Consider the following 26,141-nt stretch of genomic DNA (forward strand, 5'->3'; position numbering starts at 1 on the left):
CTAATTCAAATATTTTATGGGGTTAACAACAGCTTGTCTTCCTTTTATTTCTTATGACTTTTTCAGGGAATATGGCAGTAAATTATAGAATATACCTCAAGTTCAAAATGGCATGTGATAGTTCGATCCCTCTATTTTCTGTAATGAGGAATAATTAACCAGGTGCAATCGGATCACACCGCTAGCAGGCATCGCACTAATTGTCCATGTCCCTCAATAGGTGTTATTTCTGTACCCAATCGAGTGTCATCATTAACATCCGATTATTATGTGCAACGCTAATAAATAAAACATTCATAATAGTTTTATTAAGTTAAAATTCCTTTATGCATGTCAATAATTTAGTGAACAATAAAACTCGTGCAATGAACACCACGATTGTTTGAGGTACATTACATACAGTCATATACCTATCACTTATTTTAATTTCATCAGTATATTTTGATTTACTTATTATGGTGTTTGTTGTGGTGCACAATTTCAATTAATAATATAATAAAACAAATGAGCCACATAATCCCTAACCCATAGAAGCAAGTACTCAATTTCTCCACACTTAAACTTTTTGGTTGCAATACATCATCAGCATTGATCCTATTTACAATCCATCTATGATTGTTATTATCGCTAAGGAGGTTCTCGATGAATCCAGCTTCAACCAGGCTAAAAATTACGTCATCAACATCTTTAGCTGCCGGCCAACCAGGACGCATGTAAAAACAAGCTCCAGTCGCACTTATACGTTTCTTCAAAATCTGAACATAAGGCTCCAAAAGTTTAACCAGCGCTATGTCTGTAGCTAGAATAAAATTCTCACCTTCAACGATACGTCGAATGTAATTTTTCAGTTCATTCATTGGTATCACTTTGTAGTTACGTTCTAAAGGTGTATCTTTATAATAATCAACCACCACTTCAACGCCGCCGTAACCGTCTACTTTTGTGACTGCTTCTTCAATCGATTCAAATGGTGGTTCTAGATCCAGAGTCTGTAAGGCATCCACGAGATCTGCTTGGTAGTCAATACGAAAAAAGAAGCAAAACCAAATCCAGAGAACGAACAGAGAATTGAGGAGCCAAGACTTAGTTACAAATCTTGCTGACTGCCCCAGAAGTATGATAAATGATTGGTACAGGATACGGTTGGTAGCACTAGTTAAATGCGGCTTACACTTTCTCACCAACATGGCTACAATGACAAATAAAATGTATACTAACAAGTGAAGATAAGTAAAGTTGGTTTTATCTGGAATTATGAATTTAAGCCAATCATAAACTTCCCGCTGCTTAGGACCAACCCAGCGGATATCCACAGTGTGGTAAGTATGAGACGGTAAAGTCACGGTATATCTTTTCTCTGTAAGAATATCAGCTGGAATAAGTATATCAGCTTTCTCAGTCGCTAGGTCCCCGATAGAGCCTGTTGCTGTACCATTCACGTATGTTCCAAATACATTGTTGTAAGCAGATGTTACCTCTAGAGATGCGTTTAATTTCTTCAGAATAATCATAAGTATTTTACCATCATAACCACCAACAGAAGTTATTTTTCCTTTTTCAAAGTGCACTGTGACGTAGGGAAAATATTCTAATAAAGCTGTTCTGATAGGACATTGGTAGAAGTTGCTGAATTTTTTAGGCCACAGGTCATCGCCATATTTTAAAAATACAGGTGTGTAATTTCCACACAGTCCCTCACTGTATGGAAAGAAAGTTGATAGAGATACTTCACCTGCATCGTTTTCACTTATCAGGATCAGATCTGCTTGATCATTCCTTGCAGTCACTTCGATAAAAGCTGATAACTCAGAAATTGACTTCACAGGATTTTCTAACACAAGTATGAAACGAATAGGGAATCTTATGACTTCATTTATGAGCTCCATTATAATTTCATATTCAAGCAAGTTAGTTGCAAAGTATATCGTTTGTTTGAATCCAATTGTTTCATTGATGTCGCGAACCTTACTGTCATTGTAGGTAGCCCAGGGACTGAGGACGACAGAGCCAGGGTAGCTTTGTAGGTAGCCAGTAACACATTCAGATTCATTTTGCTTCCAAATGACTGTGGTTGTGAAATGGGGGTTGAAGGTCGTAGTTGAAATATTTACAGCTGTTTCTATCAGGTTTGATGATGCAGAACAACTTCTTAGCGTTAACTGTAGAATGACTAAAATCCTTAAAACCCATGTCATTATAGGTAACACAAAATTTTGTACAGCACTAACTTGCTGCAAGAAAGCTACTAAGGTTTGATTGATCTTGGCCTACTTATATATGTATCTTACATTACTCATATATAATTATGAAGGAGATGGGTGTAATTTGATTTGTCATCGTATCATAAATTTCTGTTGCTTTGGGTTACTCAAGCTTTATTTACGCTTTCTTTAATATCAGTTATCAATACAAAGAAGCCATTACTTTCAACCTTGGTGTGATGGTGGATGGAGCAAACAGTCTAATGGTGACGACACTCAAAAATGAACATTATTTATTGACGCCTTATATACACACATCAAAAGTGTCTAGGGATCAAGCATTTTTATGCGGATTTCTTGAGATTGAGATGTGGCTTTGTAATAAATTTATGATTTTATAAATTTATATGGATCCTTTTTGGTGCATTTCATAATTTGAATCAGGAACTGTGAATCAAATTCGAGTAAAAGATGAAAATCAGCTGTCAATATTTTCCCTATAAACACATACAACGCATTGAAGACATTATTAGTGCTACTGTTTCCCTACTACTGATTAAAACCAACGTTATTATGGAGCGGCGACGTCATTTAAGCAGGGAAGAAATGCTCAGAGCCGTGGGAATGATAGAAGCTGGTTCCCGGCAACGTACTGTGGCTTTAGCTCTGAATACAAGTCAGAGTGTTATCAGTCGACTTTGGACACGTTACCGAAGCACTGGTACCGTAGCTGAGCGCCATGGAGGACGGTATCGCTGCACCACACGGAGACAAGACCGATACATTCAAATCTTAACTCGAAGAGCTCCAACAATAACCGCCATGATGTTAGCCGTGAGGCTTCATCACTCTTCAGGGAACTTAATTAGCGACCAAACAGTCAGAAACCGCTTGCATGAAGTGAACCTTCATTCCCGAAGACCGCTACGGGTACCACCTATAGCAATGCACAATCGTAGGATTCGATATCAATGGGCTCTTGAACACAGAAATTGGGCAGAAGAACAATGGCGTTTCGTGTGCTTTTCTGATGAGTCTCGTTTTGGTATGAGACCGGATACAAGACGTATACGACACTGGAGAACCCCTGGACGCCAACAGCGATTAAAATCCTGCCAGGAAGTCCATCCTTATAGTGGTGGAACCATCATGGTATGGGCGGGTATTTGGATCGGCGGAAGAACTGAGTTGATTTGGATCAGAAGCAACCTCAACGCTCAAATTTATGCTGAGACGATTGTATCAGACGTCATCGTTCCTCTACAAGTGCAAATCGGTCCCTTATTTCAGTTAATGCATGATAATGCACGACCGCACACCGCAAGAGTTGTAAGACAGACTCTCGCGGCAGCTAACATCAATGTCCTGCCCTGGCCTGCTCAGTCGCCAGACTTGAACCCGATTGAGCATGCATGGGATATGCTACAGAGAAGAGCTCTGCCGAATATGGAGGGTATCCAGTCGCAAGAAGACCTTTTTTTGTTGTTGCAACGAACATGGGCGGCCATTCCACATCGTGATTTGGATGAACTCATTTTGAGTATGCCAAACCGATGTTCTTGTGTTGTTAGTGTTCGCGGTAGAAACACGGATTATTAATTGTTTAAGTTACCCAATAAACTTTTAAAGAAAACTGTTATTTCAGTCTTTTTTTTCGAACTTTTGTGTTAGTGTTTCAAATGTCAAAAATCCCTTTATTAGGAAAATGGCAAATTTCTTTATTAGTGCAAAGGTGACTTGGTTTATCGTTACTGTGACAAACGAAAACACTTTATTTGATGAATCCTTAAAGAAAATTTTAATTAATATCAATCAGGAGAAAAGTTATTGCAAAAATATATGTTGATCCCTAGACACTTTTGATGTGTGTATTAGAACAAAAGTACTGAGTGTACACTGGCTTAGTAGGTTAAGAGCATATGATTTGAATCCAGCTTTTTCAATTCAAAGTCGATTTTGTTTTCAAGTGATTTATTGTAGAAACAAAAACTGTACAACGTGTATATAAAATGCAAATGTTATATGTGTTATAAAATATCAATTGTTTTAAGAGCTCGAAAAATATATAGTCAGTTATGATGTGTATATTTTTAATATTCTTGTATAATATTATATTTTGACTTAGGCAGCGTATCATCAGCTTAATACAAATACTTATACTTAAGATTAATACCTATATAGAATATCAATGGAATAATATTATTTTGTTTATAAAAAGAGTTACAAGAGTTGTTCATAATCTCATAGAAACATTACCCAGAATAGTACTTCTCAGATTTTATGATTGAGTACAATACGTGAAACTTGAAAGGCACTACTAATTCACGCGTATAATCGTGTTTTATGGTCAAAATCAAAAAAGTTGGTACCATCAGAATGTACGTAATGATTTTTACTACACAGAATCGCAGAGGATCCAATTTTTCAAGCATATAAAAATACTATGCAGATGAATATATTCATGTATCTATAATATCGATTTACTGTGGTATATGTACTAAAACACGTGACAACAACAAAGTTCACATTATGTGAAATTAAAGCCTAAAAATAATTTACTTAATTAAGCACTGTGGCTAAATATTGAAGCATGAAGATACAGTTTCAAAACTACAGTGAATTCTAGCGTATTCTAGAAAAAAAAACTGACTTAAAACAGTTTCAATATTGAACCACAATATTATGTTAACGTAAATACAATAATCGGCATGGCCACGGACGAATATCAGTTAAAACTTTGGTTATATTTAGAACTAGCGTTTAAGAAATGCAGCTGAATAAAAACGTATTCGATGATAAGAAACAAAAACCTATTAACACGGTCTATTCAACCTTAAAGTAAGACAATACTTAATTTTCATGTATTTGCTGGTCTACTATCAAGTTCTGCTACACTAGAAAAAATAATAATCTTTGTGAGAGTACACTTTTGTGCGTTCGATTACTTTGGTATTAAATGTCTCAAAAATTACAACAGACTTGAGATTCCAGGCACTGGTACTGTGGCCATACCTAATATTAAGGAAGGCGTTTAGCCTCCGCGCTGCGTAAGAACAGCGTCTACCAATAAGACGGCTCCGTTTATGATGGCCAGGGAAGCTTTAGCCAAGTTCTTGTCCCTCCAGTCACTCTTACTGCTGTGCTGGTATCTGGAAGATAGAATTTGGCTCATCAGTAATTTATCAAAAGAATCATGAACAATTAGTCCCCAGGCCGGCGAACAAATTTTTTTTTGATACATATACATTTAAGACTTTGTGAGTGCCTTCCTTACGATGAGTCCGACAAACTTTTCGAATGCGCAAATTTTGGTGCCGCTGCGTTTTTTAATGCTTGACTCCTGAAATTGTCGATATGACGTCACTATGGCTCTTCGTACATACACGTTTCATTTTTTGAGATTCATTTAATAAAGTTAACTAGAAAATGGTGGTCAACTTGTCCGATAAAGATCGTGCTGCGTTTGGAGTGTCCACCATCCTGAAAATGTCGGTATGACGTCACTACGACTCTTCGTATATACACGTTTCATTTTTTGAGGTTTGTTTAATAAAGTTAACTAGAAAATTGTGGTCAACTTGTCCGATAAAGATCATGCTGCGTTTGGAGTGTCCACCATCCGAAACATGTCGATATGACGTCAGTGTGTCTCCCCATACATACATGTTGGACAAATACAACAATGATAGATAATACTATTCTTATTGGAAATATCGACTTGTCCGACAAATGTAGTGAGTCAAATAGTCAGTTCGACAAGAAAATGAGAAAAAAATATTAAAATTGGAAGAAGTTTATTCTTTTTGTCAATTTCTGACTTAAATATTCACGTGCATTATTTAAGTATATTAAATTGGCATACTACTTACCAATTTTAATTACTATTTTAGAAAAAGTAGCCTGACTAAGACGTGTTGTTGATAGTTTATATTATGTTAAGGAATAATATCCCACATCTATTAATGGACTATGTATTATATATATAACATTTTGTCTCAACATACCACTTATCAATTCTTAGTATTTTAGAAGATATAGCCCAAATAAGGCGTATTATCGATAAGTTTTACTATGTTAGGGAATAATGTCCCACCTCTAGGTATGAACCATATGTCAATCGAAAGATCTTTTTAAGCGCTATATTCCGTCTTAACATACCACTTACCGATTCTTAGTATTTTGTAAGACATAACTGACCTAAGGCATATTATTGATACTTTACATTGTGTTAAGGAATAACATCTCACTTGAAGTTATGAGCCATATTTCAATCAAAAGATCTTTTTAAGCGCAAGGTTGTATTAGCATAACTCCGACAAATTGTTTGTACTTTAAAAGCTAGAGCTTTTCTAAGATTATATTATCGGTAGGTTCTGTCAAGCTAATCCATTACTTCTTTAGTAACAAATTATATATTATTTGAAAAACCTTTCCAAATGACACATTTCGTGTTAACATACTTCCGACAAATTGTTAGTAGTTTAGAAGCTAGAGCTTATTTAAAATTATAATTATTGATAGATGTTTTCAATTAAATAAATCCCATCTCTAGTAATGAGTTATACATCATTCAAAAGACGTTTTTAAATGCAATTTCATATTAAAACTCTTCGGCGAATTGTTAGTATTTCAGAAGCTAGAGCTTATATAAGATTATTTTATCGATAGGTGTTTTCAAGTTAATAAATCCCTCCTGTAGTAATGATACAAATATCATTCGAAACGACTTTCTAAATGCAACATTTACTATTAACATACTTCACACCAATTGTCAGTACTTTATACCAAATCTTAAAATATATCTATATTTTCCGGACGGTGGACACTCCATATGCAGCATGATCTTTGTCGGACAAGCTTACCACAATTTTCTAGTTAACTTTATTAAACAAATCTCAAAAAATGAAACAGGTATGTACGAAGAGTCATAGTGACGTCATATCGACATTTTCAGGATGGTGGACACTCCAAACGCAGCACGATCTTTATCGGACAAGTTGACCACCATTCTCTAGTTAACTTTATTAAACGAATCTCAAAGGATGAAACGTGTATGTACGAAGAGCCATAGGGCCAGGCCACAACAGTGCGTTGCGGCGTCGCATCGCAAAAACAACATTGCACAGCTATGCGATTAATATGATATGCGTCGTTGATTTTTGCGATGCGACGCCGCAACGCACTGTTGTGGCCTGGCCCATAGTGACGTAATATCGACAATTTCAGGAGTCAAGCATTAAAAAACGCAGCGGCACCAAAATTTGCGCATTCGAAAAGTTTGTCGGACTCATCGTAAGGAAGGCACTCACAAAGTCTTAAATGTATATGTATCAAAAAAAAAATTGTTCGCCGGCCTGGGGACTAAATGATAAAAATTTCCCCTTTTCAAGTATAAAGATTATACCCCATGTTCTTATAAAAGTCTGTTACAGGATACAGTTACTCAGCTCAATGTAGTAGGTACTTAGATATACTAGATATATACTACTTCTGAATCCTGGTTGGGTAAATTTTGTTTCTTGGTAGGTTTTTTCTCAATTTTCCTTCCTTATGTGTTTAGGCTGATGTGAATCAATGTTTTAATGTTATTTTTTGAGTTACAGAGTACCCTTTGGTACCATAAAGATTATAAGATACCAGATTTATTCATAGTAAGTGTATAATTACCTGTCGATGATGATAGCACCGCTGGCAACGAACAAGGCTACTCCCACCAGAGAATAGAATATGTCAATTCGTTTGTGCGAAGGTGTCTGCATGACGTAGCCTGGAAAGTGACATCATAATATGTTAGACCTCGACATTTTGTAAAGTACTTACTAAAACGCCTAGGTATGTAGACCACAAACAAGAAACAAGCGGTCTATTGATGAGTATATTTGAGTGAAGCCAAGCCAAAACAGTCAAGTGACTATTGTTGAATGAATACATGGACGGCAGATGTGGTCATAGGTGATAAAGACTTCTAGATCGGCATTAAAGTCGATCATTTTCTCAAACTGTCTATGATCATACTCTCGGATCTTAATACATGACAAAAGCGTAATGTCACAAAACTTGACCTAAGCGAGGGTTTTCGTCAAATATAAGTTGAATGAAAGGACCCACCGGCAGCGGCTCCAGCGAAGATGATGAGGTAGCCGACGAAGGTGCCGGTCACCAGCATACCAGTGTCAGCTTCAGCATTGTAGCTGTGGTAGTGGAGTGCCACGCATGAGCAAGTCAGCGCCTGAAATTGGGAAAATCATCTATGTAGATGACGTACTTATTGCTCCAAAAAAAAAAATACTAAAAATTCAAAGAGTGAACTAAACATGTCAATGTTTAAAAATAGATACTTCATGTATGTGTTATGGACCATGTGATTAATTCGGGCATTATAAATAATGCCCGAGCATTATGAATAATGTCTAGCTTTATCGGGCCAAGTGATTAATAACTATCTTAACTTCATTATTTATCACATTGCACGGGCATTATTATATTGCTACATGACAGTTGGGCAATTTGATAATAAAGCAAAAAATTGAAGTTAGTGACGAAAATGTATCCCACGTAACGGTTGCCCGGGTAACTGGGTTGAGGAGGTCAGATAGGGCAGTCGCTCCTTGTAAAGCACTGGTACTCAGCTACATCCGGTTAGACTGGAAGCCGACCCCAACATAGTTGGGGAAAAAGGCTCGGAGGATGATGTGACGAAAACGTATCGCTGCAAAACCGACTCCACGTAGTCTTGTCTGTCCTACCCCTAGAGTGCAATTCAAAACCGCGTAAGTGTGGAGGGGCGAGGCGGCCTGCGAGCTGAGGCGCAGGTAGTTTTAACGCTCGCCGACGCGGCTGAGGCTGGCCGGCCGAGCCGGCCAGCAAGCCGAAGCTGCGGCGGTGAGCGTGAAAACCATCTGCGACGATAAGCTCGCATGGGACCGCCGGAGCCCCGCAGCACCGGAGCCGTGACAGAAGCCATGCTTGCTGCATGTTGCTTGCTTACATTTTAAACGTACTGAGTTAAAAAATTAGAAGCTAAATAAATAAATTTTATGATGTCATTTAATAGTATTTTAGAAGTTTACTGTTAGAATGCATGCTACAAATTTAGATGCTAAAAAATAACCATCATGCGGAGTTGTATTTAGAGTGGTTTACTTAGAAGATAACGAGTGGCTGAGATAGTATTATTTAGATGCTCGTTAATTGTGGCTGACTTAGTAATTAAGAAGGCAACATACATTATTCGGGGCGAATAATTATATTAAAAAGGAGCCTGTTTAATAAGCACCCTTTAAATATGACTTTCCTTAACTTTTAAATGCAAAAACTAGTGGATTTTTAAGGCAGAAGTCCTTCATAATTAATCCAAATCATGAGGCTGATTATTTAAGTGGTTTAATATTTAGTTAATTTTAAATTAAATGGCAATAACAATAAAAAATTGAATATAAATATGTTATTACGTTGCTTGTATTACTTTGCCCAAAAGGTCATGGGCAATATGTATAGTGCCCGGTCAATTTGATTATTTGAATAATTATTATCAAATTGCACTCTCATATTGGGCATTTTTCATAATGACCGGGCATTATGTATACTGCTCAATTTATCACTTGGTCCATAACATATGTATCGTAAATGTTTTTAATGGTAAACATATTAACACCGGGACTCTAACCCACAACCGTAACTGAGGTTTGTAACCCGCATCCGTGGGACATGCTGATTACCTACTGTTTATAAATATGTCTATTAATACTATTCACAACGACAGTAGCTCTATCCGTCGTAATATTTATTATAGAGTTCATATTTACGTTCGTTGTGTTTTCAACCATTTTAAAAGGTTAGCACCCGTGTGAACCTTACATTTAGTCCGAATATACCAACGTATCTTTTTTGCGATCGAAACAAACAACTATAAGACCATTTCATTCATGACTAAACCGTCACACTACGCGATTCTCAAAAGGCGTGGTACACACGAATGACGTCAGAACTGAACTCATCTAGTGACGAACAGGTTAGGGGATGATGTCATACTGGCCACGCTATATGATACCGAGGCCAACTGCTCGCCACCTTGAGGCCAAGTCTTAAGGATGAACATTAAATAAGGTCATACCGCACTTAATTTCTTAGTTTTGCGCGTTGAAAATATTAATTTTTAGAACATGAACTCATTCCGTTAACAAGTCAAAAATGAAGGCAAACGACTTAGTAGTTCCTCTAATCCAAACGGAAAAATATAATCCTCCTAATAAACGTGTTGGGGGGAGAATAAATGCCTCTTAGAAAAATATACTTCTAGTGTATCCTAGTGTAGAATTCCCTTATTTTTTTCGTCTTTTTCTATGTTTAGCCATCCTACTACAGCCTAGAAAAAAACTATTTTTATCTTCACGTATTATGACACGATGATACAATGTATTCGCGTCACGGTTAAGAAACGTTTAGGCACGTGTCACCTCTATATACAGCGCTCATTAATTTTATTATAGCAATCAATTTCCGTACAATAGGAAGTATGTACCCGTACCATTATATTGAATCATATAATTCTCAAATGACTTCATTGTTCATTTAAAACGTTAAAGAAGGTATCTTCCTAGTTGAGCATATTTTACAATAATTGTTTCTCGCTTCAAGGAATCCTCAGATCAATATGTGTATAACCGGAATCAATTTATTTTAACACTAAAATCGATGTGAGGATGGCCAGGGAATACCAGCTCGTAGCCTAAGACTCAAATCTCGTGATATCTCAGAAGTAGTCAGGACAAGTGCTTTGCTACAAAAGCTTTTTGTGGGAAATTATCAAATGACCTCTCCAGCTCTGGGTTAGCAGCGGTGAGGGAGTGTCAGACTCTTACTGACTAAAAACCGTCGTGTTCCGTCGTAGGCCTTTTGTGTATTAAGACCGTGATAACTCTCGAACAATCAGGCAGTCCAGCTAAAAGAGCCTAGCAGCAGGTACTAGGCACTTGTAGTTGTTGATATATCATAATGAGTCAGTGAATGGTTGACTGATTCTGTGACTTGACTTTTCGCTTTAAAATTCGAATTAAAAAAGGTACCTACTAGACTATTTTTGTTGAGTTTGGGTAGGAATTACTTATTTACCTATTTTTCATTGTGTAAATAAGTACTAGTAGTTATAATTTTTATGTAAGTTTGTTTTTGTCAGAGTTATCGCATAATAGCAGTGGTTTAAAAAAATATGCATGTATATTTAGTAATCTTAATATTTGTATAGCGTATGTACGGTGTTCTTGAAATTCTATGTACATTGTACATGTGCTCTGAGTCATACTGTCATCATTATGAGTGTTAAAGAATCGCAAATAATTTTAATTAAATACTTATGACTCATGGAAACATTGGACCTACATGACTGTTTCATGAAGTGTATGAAATGTCAAGAGTAAAGATAAGAATGCCACTCCGTGTTATATTACATTGACAAAATAATGATATAATTATATGGAAAAATGCACTTAAGACTATAAACATAAATATAAGCCATTTACAAGTACATTTAAGAAGAATATTCAACTTTAATTTTACATCTTACTTACAACCAAATTTAGTAAAAAAGTCTAAAACGAGAACTATAATAATACCAGCTTATGTACTAATCATCAATGTCAATGTCAAATTATGCGTACCGTAAGCAAAACCACTGGTACCAATTAAAACGACCAATTAGGTAAGACAAATAAGGAAAAAGGTGTTATTGTTATTGTAACTGACCTATGGTTATTCCTGAGAACTACTTCATTAAGCATCTGTAGTTATCGGCACGAATCTTGAGCGCTGACCTACATCTGCGCAGAAATGATTTATTAGCAAAGAACCAATCCCGAGTGACGGCTAAGACGCGATGCGCAGCGGGCCAATCACCGCTTTAGCCCGTCCCCGCTCCTCAAATCATACCATAAAAGGGACCCAATAAATTACTTCTGCGCAGGTGAAGGTCAGCGCTCAAGATTCGTGCCGATGATTATATTCGACTCTCACCAATTTACTCATAAGTCAAAACATCTGTTTTGTCGCTAATATATGTCATGAATTTGAATTAAAATTAAAACTAAATAATATGATAACCATGTGACAGATAGATAACCTTTAGATGTAACATTTAATACATCCGATTTGTAAACACGAAACACATTAATATGAGAACAAGGTTACATCGTTTGACCTTGACTCAGTAAGCATTTTCCGCCAATTCACTTGTGTTCGTGCAAAAGTTGTTTTTTCGGTGTTTTGATGTACCTAATAGAGAAGCTATATATGGACTCTTCTAGAAACAATCCTGCTGACATTAGGAAACTAGCCGTTTTCCCGCGGTTTCAGTAGCATCTACTACCCGTATCGAGAGAAAATATAGCCTATGTTAATCGGGAAGAGTGTAGCTTTCCCACAATTAAAGTCATTTTCAAATCAGTTCAGTAGTTTCTGAGCCTTAGGCAACAAACAAAAAAATTATTCCTTTTTCATTACCATACATACATACCTATAACAAGTAAAGACAATATCGGTAGTAATGAAGGAGCGTTATTAACACCAAAACTCAATTAGCGTTGCCACACCTTACAGAGGAAATATAGCTATGTAATGTTAAAAACACTTCCTAGTTAAGTTTGTTGAAATTATGAAAATGCCATGAAAATGTTTGTTTACCACTCCCTCATTACGCCATTATTCAAAAACTGTTTAGCATAGGTACTTACCTCCATTCTTGTGTTATCGTAATAAGTGTAAACTCAAGTAGGTATATTGAACAAGTTACCATTTATACGGTCGTTAACTTTTACGACAATGAGGTTAATGGCAAGTACCAAGTGTTAAAGGTAAGCGAACCTATTGAACTATATTAAGGAGCAACTTTCGCCATTAGGTATACTTTAAAATCAACTCGGTAAAGGTAAAATATATAGTAAAATATCGAACTTCTAAGGAACTAATATGTAGATACCTACTTCAACCAAGATTTACGTATGATCCAGCTATTATTATCTCAAAAACTGTCGAAACTGGGACAAATACTATAATTACATTTATGATGTTATAAAATCTGGATTTACACACACATATTCATCCATTCAAACAAAACTAAAAATAACAGCGTGAAAACCGATTACTGAACCAACGCATAGAGCTGATACCTAGGCGATATAGGTACTGGTAATTCCTCATAATAAACTAGTTACAATAATCGTTACGGTATCGATAGTGAAAGCTATCGATTTCATTATACAAGTAAGCGTAAACTGCGTGCTGCGAATAACTTGCTTTTAATCGGGAGTGAAAACAACTGACTGACGATTTACCACGAGGTAGATGAATTCACAATAGGCATGATGACAGTAATTAAAAATCATTAAAATATTATACTTATTAAATTAAAGTTGAAGCTTGGAATATAAAACGCGCATTGTTTTCTTTTTTAATAATGTGATTAATATTTATTTTTATAAAATAAAACTACGAAATAAGGCAATCCGCCATGATATCTTGAACACCAATCAGAGCGCGTGACGTCACCTTTTGGTCGACGCATTAAAAACTCGCACAAACGTCACATTTCGTATTGTAAACTTCCTCTGCGAATGTCTGTGTTTTCATTAATTAATTGTTTATAACGAGTAGAACTATTTGAATGTAAATGTTATTAAAATCGAATATAAAATAACACGAATCATGAAGCAAGGATTGATTAGGCAAACAACGCTAATTTGCCTAGAATCGATATATGCTAGGAGAGTTTTTGGCATCAAATAAAGATATCTTTAGGATGCAAAAAATATGTATTATGTCTATGTGTAAACTAAAAGTAACAGACAGTTGTGCACCTTTTTAGGGTTCCGTACCCAAAAGGTAAAACGGGACCCTATTGTTTTCGCTCCTCTGTCCGTCCGTCCATCCGTCCGTCCGTCCGTCCGTCCATTTTGGATTTTTCACAGATGATATATTTCTGTTGCCGTTATAACAACAAATACTGAAAATTTGAATAAAATAAATAATTTGGGTGGCTCCCATACAACAAACGTGATTTTTTTTATGGTACGGAACCCTTCGTGGGTAAGTCCGAGTCGCACTTGGCCGGTTTTTTACCATTTAGACCTCGTACAAAACCTATATTATACTAGAATCTAGAAAACTATGTAAAAACTTACATCAAAGTGATCTTCACAAAAATAATGGTGTGGGTAAAAAATACTGGGCAATATTGGTTTTGAATCTCGCCTTGCAAGTTTAAGCCACTTTTTTCGTATTTTTTAATGTGAGAAACCAGAGAAACGTACACAAATAACTTAAAATGAGTTGTTATGGATGTGTTCTTACACTGGGGGACCCCACACCACTTATACACCTTCGAATTCATATTTAATAATACAAAAAAACTTAATTATTGAACGAGCGTTGTTTACTTGCATCTTGTCAACCCAAGGCGTGACGTCACAAGTGACGGCATGACACTGACAAGCGTTTTCGCGCCGGATTCAAAGTGGACAGAGAAAAATGCAATTATTTGACAAAAAAACTTCGCATTTTTTTAAAATTAATGATTTTCCGTATAAAATAGACGTATACCTACATCATACAAAGGAATTTAAAAATTTGTCATCATGCCTATTGCACATTACAGAAAAAGAAACAATAATACGACTATTGTCTTCTAAACCATTTAAACTCGGCATAGGTACTTATATATTTATGAAAGGAAACTTACTTGTTGTTTACTAAAGTGTAAGAATTTGATATGCACCCGTTGTCTTTTATCCATTAAGACCGATATGATATCTTTCAGTTAAACAATTCTAACAGTTTCTAATTAAACTATTCTTAGGTGCATCGTGTTGGATTATATAAAGCAAAAACTAATACCCCTAACTTTCGATAACATTGTTCTTTGTTCTATCTGAACAATCTACTGTTTATTTAACTCCACACACACTGCGTCACGGGATCTTGTTAGACGGACGTATTGCTTCCAAGTACCATTTAAAGTATAGAATAAATATTTCAATATCAAATTAGTATATTATTTCTTTTAATCCCATACCTCCTATAGGTTATGGGCCCAGTGCGAAAAAGGACATTTAGTAGTGAGAACATTCAGTAGTGCGTAGTGACAGTAAAGTGCATAGTTGTAAATAAAAATAAAGTTGTGACAATGGAAAAAGTGAAAAGAAACATTAAGCCTTTTAATGGAGAAAAGTACAGTGTATGGAAATTTAGAATTCGTACACTGCTTTCAGAGTTAAACTTGCTCAGTGTTATTGACGAAGAAATTCCTGGAACGCGATCCGCTGAGTGGGAAAAGAATAATAAGGCAGCCAAAAGTATTATAGTCGAATATTTGGCGGACTCATATCTTAATTATATTAATGAAAATGGGACTGCTCAAGCAGTTTTTAAACATTTTGACGCGATCTATGAAAGGAAAAGTGTAGCAACTCAATTAGCGCTGAGAAAACAATTATTGGGATTAAAATTAAAAGCCGATATACCCTTGATCAAACACTTCTCAACATTTGACGATCTGCTGACAGAATTATCAGCTGCTGGAGCTAAATTAGAGGAAACGGACAAAGTAGCTCATTTATTACTTACTCTCCCGAATACATATGATGGCGTTATCACTGCAATTGAGACACTATCTGAAGAAAATATCACTCTCGGTTTTGTAAAAACTAGACTATTAGATCACGAAGTAAAATTAAAAAACGAGAGTCGTGATACCAGTTTAAAGATACTCCATGTTGAAGAAAAATATAATAAAAACAGATACAATCGCACAAAACAAAACTATTTGAAGAATACAACATTCAAGAAAACAAACAAACAAAAATTTGTGAAATGTCATTACTGTGGACGCAAAGGACACAAGAAACAGGATTGTTTCTATTTCAAAAGACAGACAAATATACAAAACAATGCCCCAGAAAGGACAAGACAAGTCCAAACTATTGCCCTGCAAGAGGGAACGACCTCGAATTCTTCTTTTTCAGGATTTGCGTTCATGACAAGCGCATACCATTATGAAAAAGACCACTCGACAATTAAATTCCTATTAGATTCAGGAGCGTCTGATCACATCACAAATAGAGATGATCTCTTCACATCGTTTGAATGTTTAAATCCTCCTTTAAAAATTTCAGTAGCTAAAAACAATACATTTATTTCAGCAACTAAAAGGGGAAACATAAATCTTATCAGTCAAACAGGAGTGCAAGGAATACTTACAAATGTATTGTTCTGTGCCGAAGTACCATATAATTTAATATCGGTATCAAAGATGCAGCAAGCAGGATTCACCATAATATTTGATGACAAAGGCACACAAATTACAAAGGAAGGTAAAATCATCATGAAAGGTAAGACATTGAATAATCTTATAGTTCTAGAGTTTAAAATACCAGTAATAAAAGGGGAATCCGCTTCCCAAGCATGTTATGTTAATGAAAATAAATATGAATTATGGCATCAACGCCTAGGACATATAAGTAAAACTAAATTCCTGCAGTTAAAATGTCATAATATGATTGATGACTTAGATGAAATAAATACCGTAACTCCAAATGATAAGTTGTGTGAAGCATGCATAAATGGGAAGCAGACTCGCCTGCCTTTTAATAAAGTTAAAGACAAAAGTTACATTAAACGCCCTCTGTTTATTGTGCATTCAGATGTTTGTGGTCCTATAACACCTCCAACAATAGATAACAGAAATTATTTTGTTTTATTTGTTGATGAATACACACATTATTGTGTGGTGTATATGTTAACTTACAAATCAGAAGTGTTTACAGCTTTTAAAGACTATGTCGCTAAAAGTGAGGCTAAATTCAATTTCAAAGTAGTAAATCTTTATAGTGATAACGGTGGTGAATACTTATCCACCGAAATGAAAAACTACTGTAGAGAAAGAGGCATAAGCTATCATTTAACAGTTCCTAGGACCCCACAGTTAAATGGTGTTGCAGAACGTATGGTTCGCACAATAACAGAAAAAGCTCGTGCTATGTTAAATGGCACTAAAGCATCAAAACGTTTTTTGGGGAAATGCAGTTTTAACTGCAGTTTATTTAATAAATATTACGCCTACGAAAGCTTTAAGTCAATCAAAGACACCATACGAGATGTGGCATGATAGGAAACCAAGCGTTAAAAATCTCAGAGTTTTCGGTTCAACTGTATATGTTCATAATAAAACCAGTAAAAACAAATTTGACAATAGGTCGTGGAAAGGAATACTGGTAGGTTATGAACCCAATGGTTATAAAGTTTGGAATACAGAATTCGAAAAATATGAAACTGTAAGGGACGTTGTAATTGATGAGACTAATTTTATCGAATCTAGGCCTTCATTACGACCTGAACGGAGTAATAATACATATTCCCAAGACGAAACTGATAATGACTCCGTAACAAAATCAGTGTCTTATAAGTCTCATAGTTCTGGCCCTAAATCAGATAGCTCTCAATCTGATGAATGCAGTACAAGTAAAATTCGAAAAATCGGTAGTCATGAAATACCGAATGAACCTGAAAATGAATCTGAGAGTAGTTTGAAACACAAAAATCAGGATAAACCTGATGAATTTTTAAATTTACGAAGAAGTGAAAGACTGAAAACATGTTCGCGTAAATCATATAATGAAAATGACTATGATGTCTATAGTGCGTTATCCATCACAAGTAATATACCAAAATCATTAAATGAAATTAAATCTCTGAACGATAGGAATCAGTGGGAAAAAGCAGTCAGAGAAGAACTCAATTCTCTTAAGAAAAATAATACATGGACATTAGTACCAAAACCATCAAATAAAAATATTGTAGACTGTAAATGGATATTCACTATTAAAAATGACGTTTCAGGTCAACCTTCAAGATATAAGGCACGTCTTGTCGCTAGAGGTTTCAGTCAAGAATATCTTAGTGATTATAATGAAACATTTGCACCAGTTGCTAGAATAGCAAGCTTTAGATTCTTAATTAGCTACGCAAATCAATATAATTTACTGATTCATCATATGGATGTAAAAACAGCATTTCTAAATGGTACACTAAAGGAAGAAATCTACATGAAAGTTCCTGAAGGTGTAAAATGTAAAGATAATTACGTATGCAAATTAAACAAAGCTCTTTATGGCTTAAAACAATCAGCTAGATGTTGGTACGAAACATTTGAACAATGTCTCAAAGAAATAGGTTTTCAGAACTCCCCAGTAGATAGGTGTATATATATGAAAGGTAAAGGAGACATTTCTAAAAATATTTACGTAATCTTGTACGTCGATGATTTGGTTATAGCATGTGCAGATTTGCAAACAATGAATAATTTCAAAGCATATTTAATGACTAAATTCGAAATGACCGACTTACACGATATCAAATTATTTTTGGGCATTAAAATAGAGAGACACCATGATAAAATTACTTTAGACCAAAGTGCTTACATTAAAACCGTTTTGAATAAATTTAATATGAGTGATTGCAATCCTATAAACACACCGATGGAGCTTAAATTAAACTATGAAGCTCTTAACGCTGATAAGAAGTGTGACGCACCATGCCGTCACCTGATCGGTTGTTTAATGTACATTATGCTTTGTACGCGTCCGGACTTAAGTACATGCGTAAATATTTTAAGTCGGTACACAAATAAGAACAATAAAGAATTGTAGTTATGCTTAAAGCGAGTTTTAAGATATATCAAAGGCACAATTGATTTGAAGTTAACATATACAAGAAATAATTACAATAACATCCTAAGTGGATATGTCGACTCAGATTGGGGTGGCCACGATTGTAATGATAGGAAAAGCACTACTGGATATGTGTTTAAATTATTTGATCAAAATACAATTACATGGTGTACAAAGAGACAAACATCAGTAGCGGTCTCGTCTACTGAATCCGAATATATGGCTTTATATGAAGCTGTTAAAGAAGCATTATGGCTTAAGTCTCTGGCAGAAAGCATAAACTTAAAAATTAATAAGCCCATTATTTTATATGAAGATAATAACGGATGTATTAGCATAGCTAATAATCCAACAAGTCATAAAAGGTCCAAACACATAGATATAAAATATCATTTCTCTAGAGAACAAGTTGAGAAAAATGTAATAAAATTAAATTATATTTCCACAGGTAACCAGTTGGCAGACTTGTTGACAAAACCTTTACCAGTCGTGTCTTTTATAAGACTGAGAAAAGGATTGGGTATAGAATAAGTTTTAATTTAAGTACAATTTCATTATGAAATGGTCTGATCAGGTTTTTCTGGGTTTTCCCTGATCCTGTGCAGCAAATGTTGGACCATTATTGTACAGTTGTCCCAGACCTTACTTGGAAGTATAATATGTTACGTCGTATTTATAAGTTGGTATTCACTTTGTAATGTTGAATTGTAGACTAGATACTGTATAGTAAACTAACGAATGACTAAAAGTTAGGGATTAATTTTTGAGGGGGCGTGTTGGATTATATAAAGCAAAAACTAATACCCCTAACTTTCGATAACATTGTTCTTTGTTCTATCTGAACAATCTACTGTTTATTTAACTCCACACACACTGCGTCACGGGATCTTGTTAGACGGACGTATTGCTTCCAAGTACCATTTAAAGTATAGAATAAATATTTCAATATCAAATTAGTATATTATTTCTTTTAATCCCATACCTCCTATACATCGGCCTAGAAGTCGGTGTCTAATGGATGTAACTAAGTTTATAACGCCACCGACTTCTAGGCCGATGCACCTAAGAATAGTTTTTTTTTGCTTTTCAGTGTTTTTGGGAGTCGGTTTTATTTTTTTGTAAAAAGTTTTTTATTTTTAGCTTTTCAGTGATAAGCATAGTTGTCACTATCCGCATGTCATATCCGCAGTGGAAAGTTCTCATCAATACGAACAATATAAGTCCAAGCACGAGGTAGTTTACATATTCAATTGTCGAGTTCCCTCGACCTTCGCTGGTCTCCATCATCAGGTCAGCTTCAAACCTTCACTGTTGCAAAGGTCTCGTCAATACGAACAAAATAAGCCCAAACACGAGGTAGTTTTTTACACATTCATTGTTCAAGTTCCCTCGACCTTCTCTGGTCTTCATCATCAGGTCAGCTCCAAGCCTTCACCATTGCATAGTGTTCGGCATTGCACTCAGACGGAATATGATTTCCTGTTAGAATTGTTTAACTGAAAGATATCATATCGGTCTTAATGGATAAAAAAAATAAAACCGACTCCCAAAAACACTGAAAAGCAAAAAAAACTATTCTTAGGTGCATCGGCCTAGAAGTCGGTGGCGTTATAAACTTAGTTACATCCATTAGACACCGACTTCTAGGCCGATGCACCTAAGAATAGTTTTTTTTTGCTTTTCAGTGTTTTTGGGAGTCGGTTTTATTTTTTTTATCCATTAAGACCGATATGATATCTTTCAGTTAAACAATTCTAACAGGAAATCATATTCCGTCTGAGTTAATATAAACACATAGGTACGGTAAATAAGATGTAGTTTTACAAATTAGTGAATTTTGTCAGCACCAGTCAACAAATTAGCTTGCCAGAAATTTAATGTCAGCCAGTGGGAAAGATCATAAGTAATCCTTAACAATGTCAATTATTACCAAAAACTAAGCACTCCAGATCTTTTGATGCGGATATGCAACCGCTTCTTATACTCGATACATTTATACATCCATCATTCGGATACGCTTCATCACGCATCGAATCGATCACAAGCTCCATATTGCTCCAAGCGCTAAAAACCTTAATAACTCTAATGCATAGCCTACCAGTCTTTATATAACGCACATTGCTAGCATAATAGTCATCATTCATAGTTCATTAGCTACTATTATGTACGTTTCGCACTTATTGACGGAAGCTGTTAGTACTATAATTACTACACGGTTTACTTGGTTATGAAGTCATTGATTTGAGGAAGGAGATTGTTCCTTTTCTTTTTATTTATCGATACTATTATGACCTACTATTTTTCTGTGTGATGCTTCGATATGAAAGTCTGTAGCGCGATAAAGCGCGTGTATAAGCGTAGAGCTAAAACTGACTTGAGTAATCGACCCCGCTTACACTTTCGTTCGCCGCGCCCTAAGTGAGCAACCCCATTAGCTTCTATCTTGTATCTCACTCTCTGTCATAAACTTATCTATCATGCTTTGTTGTTGTTTTATCATGAAATAAAACCAATAAGTTGAAAAAATATTAGGGGTATATCATCAAAAAATTCCTCATCAACAAGATTATCTGAGGACATTGAAATAGTCAAAAGTCATCAATATCAATTTGATTGATTAGAATTGTAATTCAAAAAACATTATGAGATGATGTTATCTTATTTCATTATTTCAGGCACTTAATAAGTAATTAGGAAGTAAGTATGTCACTTAATCTGGATAATCCTCAAACTGTCTCGCTGCATCATATGACTATACGTCATTCATAACTCGTGATATGAATGACCCTAAGGATTAACTCGACAAATGACGAATGCTCTAATTCAGAAAACAATTGCAGTCATAGTACTGAAAAACTGTTTTATCACCTAGTGTCTGTTATTCACTTATGATAACTCTATAGGACATCCAAATTTTAGATAGGAGCGGATATGATTTCACAGAACAATTAAATTTTAGATAGCTCAGATACTGATAACATTGAAGTGACATAACGCCTGTTTTTACTGAAAGGTGGGGCACTTTTCGATGAAAATAGGACTTTAACTGGAAACCCTCCTAATAAATAACTTACGATGAAAAATTCGTCAGTAACATTTGTGATAGATAAACCACTCATCAATAAGAAACTCTTAACATTTTTCACTTCTACATAAACTTGTGGTATATTTCAAAAGGAATTTGTAATATCCGTAGGTACACAGTTTAAAATACTTTCAGTTGTAAATACAGACGAGTTCAAAGCAAATAAATGAACTGCCAAGCCACAGGTGGCCGGAGAAAATATTTTTCATATATTTTACGAGACTTTATAGCATAAACAGAACAGGGGTTATTACCCACTAGTTGCTTTAGTATGAAGTACTAGTAAGTCAAGGAACGAGTGTTGTCGATAACACTTCTAAATTAGGAAGCATGGCAGCCATATGGGAATGCAGTATGGCCGACAGAAGCCCTTCTTTGGTCATCTAATGGGTGCTGGTCGTACTTTCGTCATTCGAACCTGTCCTACAGGGTACGGTAGAAAGCGATCCGCATTTCGCTTATGAAAATAATGCTCGTAGGTATAGATAGAGGTAAAAATATTAAACAAGTGTCAACTCACTTAGCTAGAAAAAAATAAATATCAAACACGCTAGGCAGATATGTGACAAAATTAAATATGATGTGTTTTACGTGACAAACATTTTCATTTGCATTATCACCTACTCGCTACGATTTAATGAATGCGACCGTGGTTTTAAAACTGCATTAACGAAACTACAATTGGAAAACACCTAGCATGCAAGTGTTAACGTGGAAGGAACATTACGAAGAATATTCGCAATATAAACACATCTTAGAAATATGTAAACATAACACCTATTATAATAACGCACTGCGTAGATCGATCAAAAGAATTTGTGACGTCATCAAATGCGTCACCAATCCACCCCTGTTCCCTAAGTAGTTGGTATACATATATTTGTATACTATAGCGGATATTCGAAGTATATTGTCGGTCTGCTAAGTTTTTACTGCGAAGCGTCTCGTCTGTTTGGACCGTGACAAAATGGATAACATTTCTATGGCATAGTACTGCTTCTGTCCCTGGCATTCTAAAGAAAAGCTCATGTTTATTCTGCTTGATCTAATTTCTTCAAGAATAAGAGGAAAAAAAGTACATTGTATAGGTATTTAATTACAATCCAATCTTTGCAGTCGGAAATCAGTTTGTGTTCATTCATTTATTGTAACTTTAAAACAATAAGGGGCACAGTCATATTAGAAGCAATGAATGCGATGTATTTAATGGACTACCGGCAAATATGAAATAAGTTTCCTGGCAGCTTATAAAGATCTGTTCCTACATATAAAATTCCATAGCAGATAAACAAACGAGTGGAGCTCTATGTTTACATAACAGAGTTTTACTATCTAGTAATATCTTTCCGAGTGTATATTGTGGTTGTTGCCTCATCATCTGACTAGCATTTTCTAATCCTAAATAGGTATATGTAGTTTTACATTTTCTTCTACAAAATAAATACCGTATATCAATAACCAAGCATCCATTAACGAATGAAGAGTGTATGCGTATGATATATTAGATTTGATATAGTGAACCAAGTGGAACCGAGTAGTTTTAATTAACTTCATTCTAACCATGACCCGTTTCGAAGGGTCCGTGGGCGTCAGTCGTTTGTTTACGCTACTCCAAATAAACTGAACATTCAATCTGAATTATGACCAAACCAGTAAGAACAGACGAAGTAACAAACAATCTTCTAGCAATTTTCATATGTTTTTAATGTAGTTAGCTACCTACTTAAAACATTTTCCAAGATAGACGGTAAGAACAACGTTTTAACTTTAGAATTTCATCCGTACATCAAAATAAAACTATGTATCTATCTTTTCAGCCATTAGCAAACACCGATTCTGTTCAGCAGTTTCTGTATGATGAGTAAAAAAGATACAAACAATTGTCATATTTATAATAGACTCTTAGTAATTAGGTATTCTATGAGTGGTCCGATGTGTTACTCATCATGAATTCGTAAACAACCTATGGAATTATTTCATAATATAAAATTATTTATGAGTCAAAAATTATCGCATTTGTACTGTATTGACCTCAACTATAGTAACTATTTTATCCGGTGAACTTATGATAACAACATTCACTGTGATATCTTCATTTTTTTTATAGTTTTGTTTAAATCTAATAGACAGATACATAGGGTGACTGGTAATTAGTGACCGAGCTTTTAGCCCACTCTTTCTTTGTTTTGGGGTCTGTTGAATTGAAAACCAATTTGTAAATTTACATTACAAAAAAGAAACTTGTAAATGACATACTTAGGAAAGGCAACAAAAAGTCTTATTTTCCTCTTTAAAAAAACATAGAAAATAGACGAATAATTTGGATCCGTAGCGCAAGAACGATTCAATTCACCGTCGTCGCGTCACTCAATTGTAGAAGGATTGAGGAGAATGGTATAACAATCATGTTGATGTGTAACGAACGCTTAGGTCAGGCCGCTAAGAATAGCTGATGGACACTGATGTAATCCTCTGATAAGTAAATTGTACGCCTAGCTGACGAAAATTTGTTTGACAGAAAACAGAAGGCGTAAGGGTATTTGAGATAGCGGACAAGAAGTGGATAGTTGTATTGTAATATGGGAGTCGCATTATGAGCTGATTTACAATCCTCGTTAAATAATATTGCGACTCCTAGACAAGCCTCTGGGGAATTCAAGAAAATATTCGAAAGAAACATTATATTATAGTTGTCGTCAAACTTCGTCGAACTGAGGCAGCCCTTTTGCACGCACATGCACAATAATGTTTTGATCTTATATTTTTACTAATTTGCAAATTCCAAGTAGAAGAGTTATTTGGCAAGAGTTGTTGGAAATTCTTCTTATGAGCCACAGCATAATGAGTTTAAAATATATGGTAAAAATCCTGTGTATGTAGAGTGGGGAATAAATATTTACCAAAACAATTGTTCATGTTAATTTTAAGGATAAATAGGTATACATAGAAGCTAAAATAACTTCACAAAATGTACCAATGTCCCAACCACAAACAGGAACTTTACATCAACGAATAATAAAACCATTTTACTATTTTGTATTAAGATAGTTATAATAAGCTATGCCGTATTAGGCACAGTTTTGTGTTTATATGAAAGCTCAGTAAGCTCACTGCCCTCTCACCAACTCGTAATGTTTACGAAAGTGTAACGTGAGTCAACGGCCCTTTGTACCTCGATAAACCTTCTTTGTAAAACGATTATACTTTTTATTTGGTACTTCTACTCTCTTTTTATAAACACGTATCTTTGTATAAGTACATAGTAATAGAATTAACATTGTATGTAAATAAGCTATTACATAGTAGATAGGTAGCAACATTACGTGCAGGGCCAGTAAGTTGGTTGTTTTATGGTAAGGTGACGCACTTTCGATATAGAAATAAAAACAAATAAATACCTACTCGACTCTCAATCACTGTAATCTACAACAATAAACAATTTCAATTCAAAGTCTGCTTTATCATTATTTTATAAATAAACTACAGCATTATTTTAGAAATAGAATAAGTAGGTAATTTTATTGTCGTCCAAAAATATTTATTTATCATCACGCTGGTGAAGTCAAGGTCAGCTACAAAAAAAACCCGTTTACAAACAAAAACACATGTCCCCGTCTAACCTTTCAAGGGGAAAGCGATTCGAAATTTGAAAGAGACGCTACAGATTAAATAAAATAAAATAAAAGTTACCAGCTCCAAAAACTTGACAATAGACAATCTGCTGATGGCCATGTTGAGTCACTTAACGATTCAAAATACTACGAAGTTTGTATGTTTACAATATCTACTGGTACACGAGTGAGCTGCGTAAAGTTGCCACTGAGACTGCGCAACTGAGTCGTGGATTGTAGCGATGACTTCATACTGGTCGTGCGATTATAAAAAAGGTACAAACATAATACGTGACCAAATATCGAACCTTGGGGTACTCCGATTTTGTGTGAAGGATATTTTTATGATGTTAAATTTTGCGAAGGATTGTTTAGTTCAATTGTAATTATGAATAGACCTTTTTCAAATACCTTGACACATGTTTTTAAATTATTTTCTATGTAACTTGTATAAAGCTTCATCTTTATATTTTTGGAAACTTTGTTTGGAAAATCACATAAATACTTATTGTCTTGGCAATAATTTGAGAAC

At 35.1% G+C, this 26,141-nt stretch overlaps 2 protein-coding genes across 2 annotated transcripts; both read right to left on the reverse strand.

Moving 5' to 3' along the window:
* Positions 1 to 299: 299 nt before the first annotated feature.
* LOC124633333 lies at positions 300 to 2,195 on the reverse strand. Its single transcript, XM_047168522.1, has one exon. It carries the CDS (start codon positions 2,193 to 2,195, stop codon positions 447 to 449), a length of 1,749 nt encoding a protein of 582 aa, XP_047024478.1. The 3' UTR covers positions 300 to 446.
* Positions 2,196 to 4,155: 1,960 nt separating this feature from the next.
* LOC124633041 lies at positions 4,156 to 25,843 on the reverse strand. Its single transcript, XM_047168132.1, has 4 exons — positions 25,689 to 25,843; positions 8,310 to 8,430; positions 7,869 to 7,968; positions 4,156 to 5,350 (listed from the first exon to the last, which is right to left on the reverse strand). The coding sequence occupies exons 1-4, from the start codon at positions 25,728 to 25,730 to the stop codon at positions 5,233 to 5,235; spliced, it is 381 nt and encodes a 126-aa protein (XP_047024088.1). The 5' UTR covers positions 25,731 to 25,843; the 3' UTR covers positions 4,156 to 5,232.
* Positions 25,844 to 26,141: the final 298 nt, after the last annotated feature.

Source organism: Helicoverpa zea, chromosome 9 (genome assembly GCF_022581195.2).
Source record: "Helicoverpa zea isolate HzStark_Cry1AcR chromosome 9, ilHelZeax1.1, whole genome shotgun sequence".
Taxonomy (NCBI): Eukaryota; Metazoa; Arthropoda; class Insecta; order Lepidoptera; family Noctuidae; genus Helicoverpa; species Helicoverpa zea.

Excerpts from the sequence above, each read along its gene's own strand:
- LOC124633333 (XM_047168522.1), bottom strand. The coding sequence starts at position 2,195 with ATGACATGGGTTTTAAGGATTTTAGTCATTCTACAGTTAACGCTAAGA.
- LOC124633041 (XM_047168132.1), bottom strand. The coding sequence starts at position 25,730 with ATGGCCATCAGCAGATTGTCTATTGTCAAGTTTTTGGAGCTG. Across the intron at positions 8,431-25,688 it reads TTGTCAAGTTTTTGGAGCTG|GCGCTGACTTGCTCATGCGT; the intron begins GTAACTTTTATT and ends TCCCAATTTCAG. Across the intron at positions 5,351-7,868 it reads GGTGCTATCATCATCGACAG|ATACCAGCACAGCAGTAAGA; the intron begins GTAATTATACAC and ends TCTATCTTCCAG.